General features: G+C 47.4%; 1 protein-coding gene across 13 annotated transcripts in view; it reads right to left on the reverse strand.

The window, feature by feature from the left end:
* The window catches only part of HDAC9 (histone deacetylase 9), a 497,607-nt gene that overhangs the window by 211,831 nt on the left and 270,109 nt on the right, over window positions 1-15,667 (reverse strand). For 5 of the 13 annotated variants that reach the window (XM_069648491.1, XM_069648493.1, XM_069648485.1 and 2 more), the window contains exons 3-4: window positions 14,796-14,961; window positions 5,698-5,824 (exon numbers count right to left, since the gene is read on the reverse strand). In XM_069648491.1, coding sequence (XP_069504592.1) covers window positions 5,698-5,824; window positions 14,796-14,961 — 293 coding nt within the window. The remainder of the gene's footprint in view (window positions 1-5,697; window positions 5,825-14,795; window positions 14,962-15,667) is intronic. The other 8 variants (XM_069648496.1, XM_069648488.1, XM_069648495.1 and 5 more) reach the window with 4 other exon arrangements.

The following is a 15,667-nucleotide window of genomic DNA, read 5'->3' on the forward strand; positions in this document are numbered from 1 at the left end:
TGAGCAGACCCCATTAGTGGGCAAGACAGGTCCAACCCCTGATTCTTTTAGTCTAGTGAAGGCCCTCTTTCCTTACAGTGTGGCATGATGTATAATAAGGGGGTGTGGACGATGTATGCATGCTCATTAACAAGGGTGAAGCCTTAGTGTGAAATGAGTGCCCTTATGCTAATTAAACCCGTTTGCGTGCTGTCAACTCTAGTGTGGTTGACTGATAGGTAAGACAGTGTAAGCAACACAATTGGTTTTCATGCAAATTAAATGCACTCCCAAAATCTGGTAGAACAAACAATTTACAGGAACTGGAATTCACATTAAAGTTAACTTAGCACAATAGAAAGAAAACCAAACAAAGTGAAAGAGTTGGAATGTTTGTCCACCTCCAAATGAATAGTTGTGCTTCTGTGTCTTTAAATGAACCAGAGTGGTGCCCGGGTACAGGGTGGTGCCCGGGGACAGGGTGGAGTTTGGAAAAGGGAGTCTAGAAAGTAAGGGACGCACGTACACGCCCACCTGAATAGGCATAGATAGGGTGACCAGACGGCCACGTTTTCCTGGGACAGTCCGGGGAAATCACCTGACGTCCCGGGGTACCGGGAGTTTTTTTCTTTTATAAACCCCGTCTGGGGTTTTGGTCATGGTTCCTTTTTTTGCCGGGACCCAATTTCAAAATCCCTAAATCGGGTCCCGGCACAAATCTTTTTGCGCGAACGGGGGGGTGAAATGATTTTCACGTCCCCATTTCCTTCCCCTTCCCCTCCTCGGCACTCTCCTCCAATGAGAGGAGTGTGCATGTTAGCACACCTCCTCTGCCCCCCCCTGCAACAGGCCAGCGACATAGAAGTAGGACTGAAGGTGTATGTGTATTTACCTTAGTCCTACTTCTATTTTGGTGGCCCATCCGGGTTTCTTTTTTTAAAAAAATCTGGTCACCCTAGGCATAGAGCAGAAGGGAGACTCAATCCATCATTGGTTGCCGTCTTCCCCTGTCCCATTGTCTTTCCCCGCGGCACTGACTCGCTTGGCTCTACTCGAGCACACAGAGCTTGGGTGTGGGCTGTCAGAGCGCATGTGCTGCCTCCCTTGCCACACCAGCTGGCATCGATTGAGCATAAACAGGCGATGAATAAGGTCCACAATCATCTGTGAGAAGGATATTATCAATCTCTTTTATTTATTTTAATGTTAGGAGGGATAATCCGCAGTAACAATAATTGGAAAATAATATTCCTACCATAAATGCCTTGCAGTGCATAGGGAATCCTCTTCCATGATAACGAAGGTGTGTGTGTGTGCCTAATATGAAGGGGTGAAACGTCGCTGCCAATGTCAGGACCCACACTCGGGGAATGTCCTGCTCCAAAGAGTAGCGTTTCACTGTGAGATGTGCCCCGTCTCCCATGGCTGGCATTTCCTAGCGCATTGACAACACAGAATGCATCATGTGAGTGCTAGGGAAGAACAGGGCATGTAGGCAATGACATGCTGGGCTTGTAGCCAGGCCTCAAGTCGAGGATACACGCGGGGGGGACGGAGTCCACCCACTTTATTCAGAGGGTGGACTCAGTCCCCCCCAGTAAAAATTACAAACATTGAATGTCCTCTGAATTTATGAATGAAAGTCGATCTCGCAGTCGGCAGATTTGTAGGCCGGACACTTCACCTCTATACTATATAACCTGATGAAAAAAAACAAACAACTAGAGATCAAATTACCTATTTCAGTACTACAAGTTCCAGGGGAAACATTTGTATTGGTTCTTGGAGTTTAAAACATGCACACCTTTTAAAATTTTCAAAAACACCATTAGAAGAAAATATCCTCTCTCTTGGTTTTGTGTGTGTGTTGATTTTATGAAAGGAAAATGTCATTCGTCCCGTGCAATTTGCATGGTTATCCAAAAGCAATTTAATGAAATGTGCACATTTCACCTTGATTTCTAATTTCTGGCGACGTCACATCCCATTGCATTTTTTGATGTGTCCCCGACTTTAATTTTTAGGACTTTACCCCTGCTTGTAGCACAAAACGCTGCAGAAATGTTCTGCGTTCCTGTACCCAGTGCTTTAAATGGGCAGGTAATGGCCGGTCCTGAGTGCCTGCACTTCCATTTTTTGTAGGTCATACTACCGACACTTCTCATCAGGAAGCCACTACTGTTAGTGGAGCAGTACCGGCACTTCTCAACAGTAAGCAGGCTCTCTGCACTTCTCAGTTTCCGTTTAAAGCGCTGCCTCTACTTGGGCATAAACTGACCTGTTTCAAACATGCATCGCTGCATTACGCATTTGCAATAGGACACGTTTGGCCCCCGGACAAGTACTAGTTCAAGTGTGCACTGCATTTCTGCAACTGACAGCAGTCGCGCTTACACACGTAGTCCCTCGCTCCTGCTGCCGTCTCCTACCATGTGTCATCACAGGCCTCTGACAAGGACCTCGAACTCAGCCCCTGGTTTCAAATTGCTGTTTGAAAAGGGAGCAAAATGACCGAAGCCATCGGGAGCAGCGAATAACAGGCCGGGAACGTCGGCCGCAGCAGGAGCCTCCGGGGTAGCGCGCCCGATGCCAGGCCCAGCGTCTGCACAGCTGGCCGCGCGCATGCAGGTGCAATAATATGCTAGGCATAAACTGGAACTGGAATTTAAAGCAGCAGTTAATCTTGGCCAACTAAACATTTCAGCTATGCAGAGCACTATGGCAAGAATTCCTGCTGAAAAACCGAACGAAGGAGCACGTGAGGGGGGAGAATCCTGAGAGAGGCGCGCACGTCTGTTAGTTCGCCTTTTCTTTTGGCCCCTGTGCTTTAATATTTCGTCTTATATCCTATCACTAATGTGGCGTAGGGTGACAAGTTTTTCTAAATAAAAAAACGTGGCTGTCCACAGACACAGAAGTAGGACTAAAAACAACACCCACCACTAAACCCTGGCCGCCCTTTGCACATCGCGAGTGCACAGTATTTTCAACACCTATCCTGGATACAAACGGTGCAATTTTTACTCTATATGCAACCCAGTAAAAATAACATGTTAATTCGAAAGGAGCCTTTGCACGATTGATTCTAGAGGCCTTGCCATGTGCTTATTTGCGCATTCAGTGTATGTGTGTGGCTGGTATCTCCAGGGTTGCAGGTTTGAACCCAGAGAAATCTCTTAAATTGTACTGCCAAACTGATATTCATTTCACTGCGGATTGTGAACATGCAATAATTCCCTGCAGTTAGCTGAGACTGGGACAGTGCTCGCCCTCCCTTTAGCAAACACCAGGACAGGGATTTTAAATTAAGAAAACTCTCGGGACGCAGGGGGCAGGGGGTCAAACTGCAGGACGGTCCCTGCCAAACTGCGAACTCTGGTCCGCAAAGTTATGATATATGATATAATATGATAAGGCATTTATAACTCGCCTGTACACAAGTGTTTCGAGGCGCGACGAGGCAAGGGAGGGGGAACAGAGGGAAGGCAGATAACGATCCGACTAGGCCAGGTGGCATTCAGAACACGCAAGTGCATGGGAAGGGGGAAGGGGAAAAGTGCGGGGGGAAGGGACAGTGCAGTACATGGAATTATAGAATACATTACAATAAGTAAAGTACGGCCAGCAGGTGGCAAGTGCGGGGGGAAGGGACAGTGCAGTACATGGAATTATAGAATACATTACAATAAGTAAAGTACGGCCAGCAGGTGGCAAGTGCAGGGGGGAAGGGTAAGTGCAGGCATCGGGTGTTTGCATAGAAATCACCTTGTTCTCTGTTGACTCTGGTGGGGGTGGGTCTCCTTTGCTGTGCTGGCCTGGTGGGGTGGGTCTCCTTTGCTGTGCTGGCCTGGTGGGGTGGGTCTCCTTTGCTGTGCTGGCCTGGTGGGGTGGGTCTCCTTTGCTGTGCTGGCCTGGTGGGGTGGATCTCCTTTGCTGTGCTGGCCTGGTGGGGTGGGTCTCCTTTGCTGTGCTGGCCTGGGGGGGTGGGTCTCCTTTGCTGTGCTGGCCTGGTGGGGTGGGTCTCCTTTGCTGTGCTGGCCTGGTGGGGTGGGTCTCCTTTGCTGTGCTGGCCTGGTGGGGTGGGTCTCCTTTGCTGTGCTGGCCTGGTGGGGTGGGTCTCCTTTGCTGTGCTGGCCTGGTGGGGTGGGTCTCCTTTGCTGTGCTGGCCTGGTGGGGGCGGGTCTCCTTTGCTGTGCTGGCCTGGTGGGGTGGGTCTCCTTTGCTGTGCTGGCCTAGTGGGGTGGGTCTCCTTTGCTGTGCTGGCCTGGTGGGGTGGGTCTCCTTTGCTGTGCTGGCCTGGTGGGGGCGGGTCTCCTTTGCTGTGTTGGCCTGGTGGGGTGGGTCTCCTTTGCTGTGCTGGCCTGGTGGGGTGGGTCTCCTGTGCTGTGCTGGCCTGGTGGGGTGGGTCTCCTTTGCTGTGCTGGCCTGGTGGGGTGGGTCTCCTTTGCTGTGCTGGCCTGGTGGGGGCGGGTCTCCTTTGCTGTGTTGGCCTGGTGGGGTGGGTCTCCTTTGCTGTGCTGGCCTGGTGGGTGGGTCTCCTTTGCTGTGCTGGCCTGGTGGGGTGGGTCTCCTTTGCTGTGCTGGCCTGGTGGGGTGGGTCTCCTTTGCTGTGCTGGCCTGGTGGGGTGGGTCTCCTTTGCTGTGCTGGCCTGGTGGGGGCGGGTCTCCTTTGCTGTGTTGGCCTGGTGGGGTGGGTCTCCTTTGCTGTGCTGGCCTGGTGGGGTGGGTCTCCTTTGCTGTGCTGGCCTGGTGGGGTGGGTCTCCTTTGCTGTGCTGGCCTGGTGGGGTGGGTCTCCTTTGCTGTGTTGCCCTGGTGGGGTGGGTCTCCTTTGCTGTGCTGGCCTTTACATCAACAGGGGGACTCTACAACAAGCCGGGCGCAAAATGAGACATCTCGAGCCAATGCATCGATCGAAAGTACATTGAAAGATCCGTGCTGAACCGGCCTGATTATCAGGGGTGGACTGGCCTACAGGGAACCCTGCAGATTTCCCAGCAGGCCTCTACACCCTGGGCCTCTTGTGTGTGATAACCTATTTTATTTCCAAATGTTCTCATGGGCAAAAGGGTTGGGCTTGCTGAAAATGTGTAATATGGGACTAGTTTGAACATTATTTCCAAGGCTTCCTTTGGTTCCTAGTCCACTTATGCCTTGGGCACTACACTCATGCACTAGTTAATCCAGATAGGGATTTAACACAGGATCATTGTCACTGAATAATCCACACCAGAAACACGAAGCCGTAGGAAGAGCCAAGGGTTTGCCAAGTCTGGAGCAAACCTCAAAATCCCAGGTGTCTTCGCCTGGGAGGGAGGCCGCCAGTAACAGCATTGGTTTTCCAGGGTGCCTAATGAACTATTGAGCAGAATTATTCCCAAAAGGTTACACTTTTAGCTGCCTGATCGGGAGCGCCCAGGGAAAAGTCTCCGGTCCAAACACAAAGCAAGCAAAAAACAAGCAACAGATTTTGCGCTCGAAAAATGTTCCTTCCCAAAGTGAATTATGAAAGGTTCAGTCAAACTTGGTCAGGGGAGCCGGAAGTGTGTGAAAGATGAGCTGTGGCTGAGAGCTTTTCATCTGTGATTGCGAATCTAGTTCTCTTGTCGAGTAATGGCGCCATGCAGTTCCCTCCTAATGCCCCTGCATGGGCTTCGCCCTGCGCCCGCTGAACACGAGTGCCCCCTAGGGGAAGAAACTGCATGTAACATGGGACCTACGTGTACCAGAGCTTGGGGTGCCGGCTGATGGAATGGTTCTTTCCGTTGGTCGGAGGGTCTTTCGTCGCCCATTTACTCAAAAGGAACTCTTGAAGTTTCTGCTTCACCTCCGTGCTGGCAACGGCTCCTACAAGAGACGCGCATTACAACAGGTCATGTTCTTGCCTACACACATTTGCACTTAATAACAAACATTAGCGGCCTTAAAACGAGCATCAGGTGACAGCATTGTGCTGCCTTCGGGCTTCAGCTATATACAATGGCCTGAACGTTCACTGCCGGGTCATGCTCGCCAACTCAAGGCCTCACAGGTTAGGTATTTATGGCACATTTTGCAACGCAGCGTCTCTTAAAGCAATACTACCAACTCTATCAATGCCCTCAGACACCACCACCTCAATGCCCTCAGACGCCACCACCCCACCCGCTGACTTTTGGCATCTCATTTAGGAGGATTTCATTCTTATTTTTATGTTGAAGCATTTATAATGATAGTTAGTTATTTACAACGCGCTGAATACCCAGAGGTTTCTAAGCAAGCACGGGTATCGAACCTGCGATCTCTGTGTCGTCTTGCTTCCAAGGCAGTTGAATTCCTCCAATCTCCAGCCCGTGAGACTTGAGGCAGGGGTAGACTGGCCAGAAGGGAACTCTGGAGATTTCCCATCAGGCCCTGGGCCTCGTTGTGAAGTTACACACTTATTTCAAACCTTTTTTTGCGGGAAATCCCCCCAACACCCTTCCTAAAGTGGTTGGACTTGCTCATGTGGTGTAGGTCACTTTGGAAACATTCCCAGGGCCACGTTTGGTTCCCCGTCCACCCCTGCCCGTATGCAAGTCTCTGTGCTCTTTGGCCCCGACATCTCTCCTAATAGCCAGACTAATCCTACGGACTTCAAACTTTCGAGATTTGTTTCCCATATGAGCATATAAACATAACACGATAGATATATCCCAACCATTGCAATGTACATAGAACTGAACACTGTGCGTGAGAGAGCGAGCGAGAAAGAGAGAGCAGCACGCACGGTACGTACTGGGCTGTGTGCAGCAGGGGTTGCTGCTTGCAATTTCCTAGCACAGGTCAATAGCCTTTCTTTCCCGGGACCAATGACCCTATGCACTTCTAGGGTGCAACACCATCACCATGACTCCCTCCTATTTCCATGCACCCATAGCTGCTGTTTATACTATCATCAGTGCTCTTAAAGCAGTATCATTGGTACAACAAATGTGCAGCAACTGTGGACATCGGAAATGAAGCTGTGTGTTGCCGCTAGAGGAATTGTGAGTGTATGTCGCCCTCTAGTGGGCATTATATTCTAGCTCTTCTGTAGGCATTTCCTTGAAAAGCACAACTGTATTGGCTACATAAAGAAAAACGCTAATAAAAAAAAGACAGGGAAATTCACGTTGCTACAACCACGGTCCACGGCCAAGACTTGTTAAGAGTCGGATTACTCGTGTTTAGCTGTTCAAGTTTTATCCGGTCTACATATTATATGTTCTTGCTTTGTATGTATATAAGGTTTGAATAAACCAATACAATAAAATAAAAAATAAAAATCATTGTTTTACCAATGGAACAACATATTCCCTCATTGATGAGTTTGTGTTTTTCACGTTGTATAAAAATATAAAAAGTAGTTGCTTAGCGTTTATAGAATGAGCTTACTATTCTCTAATAACCCTTAGGCATGTTCACCCCGGCAATTAGCCCCGCCTCTCCACGCCCAGACGGCTCTTGTGTCATAAGAAACGCGACAGGAACTGAAATCGCCCAGGCCACGTGCACATCCGTTTTGGAAGTGACGGAAAATGACCCGAGATCATTTATCACCATGCAAGTCCTTGCAGGCACGTGGACAAGGCGCGCCTCGGTGCAAGGTATCGACTCTAGTTGTGTTCCCCAACGGATAAAACATGTGTGTAGTGATGATAGAGACACAACAAAACCCGCATGAAATAATAAAGAAAAAATAATGAAAAAGAAATATGTGGGGGTAAGGGGTTATAAAGTGTGGGGCGTGGTTGTGTTGAAAGCATGGGGAACAGGGTGATTGAAGGGGTGCCCCCTCAAATAAATTATGTTTTCGTTATTATTTAATTCACTATTTTTTGATTTTTTGTAATCACACGTAACCTCCTAGAAAGTGTGTCGAACGGCTAATTCGAAATGTGGATATTTGCTATGCTTTCAGAACATAGCACCCTCGCCGATCACACTTTTTCGGTAGCATAACCGATTCTCATTTACCTGCAATGTACCTGTCGATTTACGTCCAGTGCAAGCTGTATGGCCCAAGCAGTGTTACCAACTCCTCAGTGAAGAAAGTAGCTATTGGCTCCCCTAGAAGTCGCCAGAAGTAGCTAGATGATGTCACTGCCTAATTTACATAATGACCTAATTTCCACCTACGATTTATGGCTTTTACTGTGGCCCCCTCCCCTTTTAACCTTTTTCTTTAGGTCCATCCCCTTAACATACAGTTCCCGTAGAGCGTTTCTGGGGGCGGGCTGTCTACTTTAAGAGCAATAAAATGGCTCTGATTAACAGTAAACGCCTCCCTTTTAAGTTCAGTGTGTTTTTACATTACTCCCGTTAGAAAACGGGCGAATGACCACACTTTTTTCAATGTGTTTGGAAACTTGCATATATGAGCAAGTCTCCAAACCAATTGAAAAAAGTAGCTAGATTTCTCGCTAGCTGCTTTTTAATGAAAAAGTCGCTAGGGGGCGTACTTTCTCGCTAAATATAGCGAGAAAGTCGCTAAGTTGGCAACACTGGGCCCCAGCCGTCTCGACATTGCCATAAAGGGCCCGGAAGCGCACTAGGTGGTCGATCATATGCCGACACTGTGTTCCCCGACTACTGTCAGGTGACCCGCCCCCTGCACTGCGTGCAGGAAATAAGGTTGCCACCTTTCCAGATTTAGACCAGACTGGGTTTCTAGTGCTTTACCCAGATGGCTAGATTTCCGCTATGTAGTCTTTTTTCATCTGCTCCTGCAGACTCAAGGCAGAGATGTATGAGCTGCGAGGAAAACATCACTGCTTTCCTCCATGGATACACACCCCGGCTACATTCAGAACTGCAAGCCCCAGAATGCAAAGCAAACCCTAGAGCTGGATGACCTAGTCACAAATTGCGTGGGGAATCTTAAAGGCTTGCATAAAGATGACTAAATGTGTCGTTTTACTGTCTATTGTTGGCAAGCTTCGCTAGAACGCATTTGATTTTGATGCACTACATTGTGTTTATTCCTGAATTAAGTACATCTGTTCCAATTGCAAGATGCAGCATTCTCAGATGTTTGGGGGATCCACAGAGCGCTCAACTAGAACCATGACAGGGAGGCATGGCCAACCCAGTCCTGTTTCTTTCTTTGGCATTCTGGGCTTATAAGGTAAAACTACAAGCCCCACAATTTAAAAGAAAGAAATCACCACTAACTAGAGGCCTGACATGGATCTATCTGCAGGCCCTGGCCACTTGATATTGGTAACAATCTGGATAAAACATTTTATGTTACATTATATTATGCTATGCTAATAAGCTTGTACACCAAGAGGTAATTTCATAACTAATACGTCTGAATATACAAACGGATATTGCAGCCCAATGAACCAACCCAAAGAGACACCACCTATCATCACGAGAAAGAAGTGGCATGACAAGGGGCAGAGTCATTTCATTTGGGGGAAGGGCTTCTAGTCCCGTTTTTGCCTTAAGCAATGGTGCACACGCTACCAGGAAATCAAGAGGAAGGAGTCTGCGGTAAGTGTGATGTTGGTGCGTGGGCGATACCTTGCCTGTCAATAAGATCCGAGGAATGGTGATGAATCCCATGAGAGAAGCTGAGCTGGAGAGAGCCCTGTAGAGGCCAGACCCAGAGGCGCTAGGGGACTGTGAGGGTGGAAGCAGCGGGCATAGCCAAGCAGACCAGGGAATGCAGCGAGAATGTGAAGCCGCTTGAGAGAGCCGTAACAGGTGGAACCGAATCCGGAGAATTTTATTTTTATTTATTGAATATTTGTAAGGTCCCTATACAGCAAATTGTGTTTCCAGGTGCCACAAGACAAACACAGGAGAAGGGAGCAGGTGAGATAAACAACAGTAACGTGCCTACTAGGCCTTGTGACATTCGGATTGAACAAGTGCAGTAACGAGAAGTGCAAAAGAAGGGTGTGGAGATGCATACAATGCAGAGGGGGGAGGAGTTGGGCCCATGGGCTAGGAAAGTACTGATGGGTAGCCCAGGAGGGTAAGAGCAAAGTGACACCGCGGGTAGGGACCATAGTGCAAGGATAGGGGAGGACCATACTTCAGTGTGATGCTGTGATGCTAATCAGGGAGTAAACTGGTAAAGGAGGGCCTGGTAGCCTGTAAAATTCATAGGGAACCAGGCTGCCAGTCGCAGCGGCAGATGTGGAATTAGGTAGGGAGGGAGCTAGGGAACGAGGTAGAGAAAAGCAGGGTCTTGGGAAGTTTCTGGAACTTAAGGAGGTCCGACTCAAGACTGAGAGGGCAGGGAGGCTATTCCAGAGGAAAGCACCTGCAGAAGAGAGAGACTGCCCCCACTCTTCACAAAACAACCCTCTTAGAGCATACCCAAAAAAGAACACATCTCCGACATAAGGAGAGCCAGCAACTGGCTCACCACAACAAACAAAATCTCACTCAAAGTATTCTCACTCACACACAAGTGCCACAACAACGCCGCCCCACGATACCTCATAGACAGATTCAAGAGACACTCCTCCAATTGACCCACCAGAACCGTTAACTCTAACCTCCTTACGGTGCCTAGATTCAAACGTTCAGAAACTGGTGGTAATAGCTTCCTGGTGAAAGCTGCCCAACACTGGAACTCCCTTCCCCCTGCCCTAAGGGTATACCAAACTTACTCACACTTCAGGCTCAACTATATTCACTGGATCAAGGGAAATGACTGCTAACGCACTTTCCGCTACAGAGTGCGCACTGTTGATATGTGTATAAGTTCTGTTTGCATAACTCTGTACTCTGTATCCGGTCTTCTGTATATTTATGCATGCATACCAATGCACAGCAATGTAACCAAGCTGAAAACCTCCTTACCGCATTCTGTGCCCAGATACCCCCGAGTCCGGTGCGCATTATAAATAATAAACAAACAAACTCTCTGCTTGGAGAAATGTCTGATCAACAGAGAATTGGAGCTAGAGGACTGAAGGGCTCCATAAGGGAGGCATTTATGGAGAGAAAGTTGGATACAGCGGGGTTCTAGGCCCCAGACAGCCTTGTGGATCATGCAGAGGGTCTTGAATTTGATCATCACAGCCACCGGGAGCCAGTGGAGAGATTTCACAGCTAGAGAGATGCAGTCCCTGGGCTTGTGGTCAAGAATAAGTCTTGCAGTCTAATTCTGGATTAGTTGAAGGGGGTTAAGGGAGGAAAGAGGCACATTGAGGAAGAGGCAGTTACAGTAGTCCAGCCTAGAGTGAACCAGAGCTCTGGAAACATTGAGTTTCTGGGGGAAGGTGAGAATGTACCCAAGGGAGTGGAGCTGAAAGTGGACCTTCTTGGCAAGGTCTGTGATGTGGGGGGAGAAGGAGAGCAAGGAGTTGAAGATGGCACCAATGTTTTTGTCCTCACAAGATGGTGAGGGGAGAGGGCCCAAGGAGGGCATCCAGAGAGGGGGGGAAGCAGGGAGCAGGGGCCCCAATGTGAAGGATCTCAGTCTTACTGGCATTAAGACAGAGATCGTTTGCAGTGCACATGCCTGAATAGCAGGAAGAAAAGAGGAAGAAGCAGAGGTAGTGGAGGGAAGCTTGAAGGAAAGCGGGGCAGGAAACAGCAAGAACCAGGATAGCAGGAATGCCCTGCACACAGATGCCCAAATACTCCAGTGAGCAGAAGGAGAAAAGGCACAGAGCCTGAGGGGCAATAAACAAAACTAAACCCAAATGGCCTTGAGAAAGTCACATCAAAATGATACATTGACTGCTGGAACCTAGACCATGAGTTCCCTGAGCGCACCATGATGTGATATGATATGGCTTTTGTAACACGCCTATACACAAGTGTTTCAAGGCGCAACACCATGAGTGCACAGAGCTAGCCACATTGAACAGTCATGTTGCATGCTGGAACTTACGATTTCCTAAATTCCAAATAAACAGCCTCAGTGGAAAGACCCTTTATTCCTCCTCCTCACCCCCGCTCTAGCCTAGTTATTTTGCTGGCAGGTGATTGTTGGGAGTGGACTACAGTCCCTGCAGGATTATACTCCTTTCGCAGTTGCCAGCAGTACGCACTGCTAGTGTAATCAGCTAGGCCATTGGATATAAGTTGGAGTTATTTAACCATATATAGTAGATATGTCAAATTTTGTTACAGCTCATTTTACTGCACATTTTTGGAGAATGAATGGTTCAATGTCACCAGGTTTAATGGTACTCTGGTTATTGTAGGTCTACCCTCCCGCTCACTCTTGTGTAATGCGATATGAATAAACTAACACCGGTCACATGAGATTCTGTTGTTGTACTTAGTCGGTCTTTCTATTTGATTCTTTGCTGTACTGAATCTGCAGATCTATGAAGGTTTCCTTACTTTTTTTCCAGAATGACACTTCGCCAATTTTGTTTGCCTTTTGCTGATTTTACACATTTTCTTTACTGTAAGTAGTCGGGGGATGGTGCCTGTGGCCCCTGCCCCTTCCACCACCACCCCTCCTCCACATCCCTTACCCAGACTTACCATCTATATTTTTGTGGCAAAAAAGTGGTAAAAAATGCAGCAAATTAAAATCTGGTGAAACTGTCATTAAGCAGAAGTGGGTAATTCCGAATCTGCACAGTAGTGGGCTGTGTATTTTCAATGCAATATCTTGAACAAAAACGTGAATCACCCCTCTTCCTTCTGGAATGTGGAGTATTCAATCCAATAGCACCTCCAGTCAAACCATGTGTAAGTGACTACAAGGAGTAAGGCTGTGCACCAGAGCCCCGGGGTAGTGTTCCGAGAGCATGTGGGCACATATTTAAGAAAGTGGATTGTGCTCAAAGTTCCAAGTGACCATTGGTAAAGGGTATCCTAGATATGTAGAGGCGCACTCTGTGTCATAGAACTACTTGTGTAATCTTTACACTTAAATGGTTCATGAGTTTATCTTCAAGGTGCTCCCAATTAGTAGAGTGCTACCTCTACTTTTACAAATGTGAAAATGACTGGTGCAACGACAACCTCGTTGTACAAATTGGGGCCCAGCATAGGGCAAAACAAAATGTTTCTTAAATAAAGAAGATGATTCTTCCTTATTTAAGAAACAATGACTAAAACAGAAGAATAAATGTTTATTTTGCATAAAAGATGTGGAATACGAATTAATTTGCATTAGTGAATTTGTTGAATTTAAGAAAATATTTCTAAAAATGGCGTTGAAATTGAAGCAAAATTTGTTTTGCCCTATGCTGTGCCCCAATTTGTACAACGAGGTTGTCGTTGCACCATTCATTTTCACATTGGTAAAGGGACCAGAGTTAGAACTGTTGAATGTTAAAAGTTACCACCATTCAGAACGTGGACAAAGAACTGCTGCATGTTGGAACTTGTGGTCAGAATTGCTAGTGAGCAGTGAGAAAGTGAGCAATAAGAGTTGTAAGTGCATCAAACAGGGACATACAGGGCCCGATTCACGGTGCAAAGTACTTTTCACTGGTGCAAAATGACTTTGCACTGCCAACAAACACCCTGATTCATGGAACAGTGCAAAGTGTCTTTTTGTAAAGCTCTGAAGCAACCTGATGGCGACTGGGTAAGGCTCCATCTATGCATATAAGGGGTCGCGATTTGATGAGATGAAGAGGGAGTTGCCTTGCTTCTTCTGAGATGAGCGAGTGTAGGTTTGTTCTGAGGACGGCCGAGTCTTTGTTATGAGGTATTTATGGGAATTATTACATTGCTGTGGGAGGCAGGAATCCTCTTAGGCTAAGCGCTTATGGGAATTCATTTACATAATCCTAGCTTTGACTAGCCTTCTCGCCCAGGGATGTAGTTATTTGTATTGCTAATATAGGGCATTATGTGAATGTTAGTTCAAAGCAGGGGTGTAAGGTCAAATTAACATATTTGATTTCCAGTCATACCATTTGTGCATTTTTATTTTTTTGCGTGTTGGGGGGTGTTATCTGCTGTTTTACGGCTGCTTCAAAGGCGCTTGTACATAAGACAATTAAAACAATACATCATAATGAAACCTCAACATAATAGAACATGACATAACCAGCTAGCAACAAAGGATACTGGCATATTCTTCCCATTGAATGAGTATCCCGAGGGGATCGCTCAGCGGCAACATGCTTGCCTTGGAAGCAAGACGACATGAAGCAACACAGGTCGATCCACGGGTCCGTGCTTAGAAACCTCTGGGTATTTAAGCGCATTATAAATACACAACTTAGACAAAAAACAATTACGCAACTAAAAAACAAACAATTTCTGTAACAGCGCCTCGATACCCGCGGGCTTTGTGAGCGCTTTAAAAATGCAAAAATAAATAAACTAAAGTACATACAACTGCATGTAAAAAACAGTAGCACTCAGGCAAATTCTATTTAACTTGCATTAAGCCTTGGGGAAAATAACACGTTGATCCCAACACAAGACATTGCACAACATGTTTCTACAGCTCAAAAACATAGCACACTGTAGCATAACATAACACAGTGTAACATACCAAACCTGAGTGTGGCACTTCAAAACAGGGCAGTGCAGTGCAGGCACATAGCAAATCATGCCATCGTGAAGCGTTTCAAACAAATAATGGTCCAATCCAGCAGAAACAGCACCACAAAGTAGGATGTCCCCAGGAAGATATTCAAGAAATTGGAGTGGTTAAACACACACACACACACACACCCTGTTCTCCAGGGATTTCAAGTCTGGAGATTGTATGCACCAGAGACTTCATTAATGGCCCAAGCACATAGTTAATAAGCTGCGCAGCCCGCTGCAGAGGGCTATAATGACCCATTCTCTTTGCAGTCACTTGCTATGGAAAGTTCAGCGAGGCATGCCAGAAAAACAATAGACAGATTTTGTTGTCATTTACCCCAGTGGCTCTTACGTTCTTTGCCTCGTTCTTTGCTTCTGTGGTGAGGGAGCTGCTGTTCCCGCCGGTGCCTCTCCTGCTCCTGTTCCTGCCTCTGCTGCTCCAGTTTCTGCTCCTTCTCCAGGAGTTCCTGCTGCTGCTTGATTGCTAGAAGTTCCTGTTGTAACTTGCAGGGAGAGGAAGAGAAGGCATGTCTGTTGAGTGATACACACGTGTACAGGTCGCTCTCTCCTAGGCCTGCCTGATAAGGAAGTCTTGGTTGTCCTGCCTGCTTCGCCTTCTAAGCGTTGTGGAAACGCCTCACAGCTAGTAATTGGATACAGAGTAGATAGTCAGGAATCTCCTAGCTTTTATGAAGAAAACTATGAGCTGCATGGAAGGTTCTGAAGTGAATGTACAGTCACGTTTCTTGCAGAACAACTGTCCATGAAATCAGATGAAAGAAGGAAACAAGATGACATGCTGCATGTGGTTGCATGGCCATTAATACATGTAAATACAAAAACCATCCTCCAATCGTGAGTCTGCATGTGGTAAAGGGTACAGCTATGATGTGGGTGATATGAATATTGCTAATTAGTACCTGGCAAGGGGGGTGTGGCAGCCTCCCAGCCAATGACAAGGCTCAGGACGGGGTCCTCACCACGCCGGTAAATACCCCGCTCCTCAGAGCGGGAGGCAGCCATCTTCCCTCACCAGGATGAAGGTAAGTGTGATCTTCCCTGCGTCCCCTGCCCCTGAGCCCAACTCCCATTTCTACATTTCCAGGCCCCCACCCAACTACTTTGCGCTTCTGCATTTCTCGTAGGCGCCAGGAACAGGAGAGGAGACTACATGTAATTCCCTTCTCCCTGATCCATGGGGGCCATCTT

Source organism: Ambystoma mexicanum, chromosome 2q, assembly GCF_040938575.1.
Source record: "Ambystoma mexicanum isolate Mex_15411 chromosome 2q, UKY_AmexF1_1, whole genome shotgun sequence".
Taxonomy (NCBI): Eukaryota; Metazoa; Chordata; class Amphibia; order Caudata; family Ambystomatidae; genus Ambystoma; species Ambystoma mexicanum.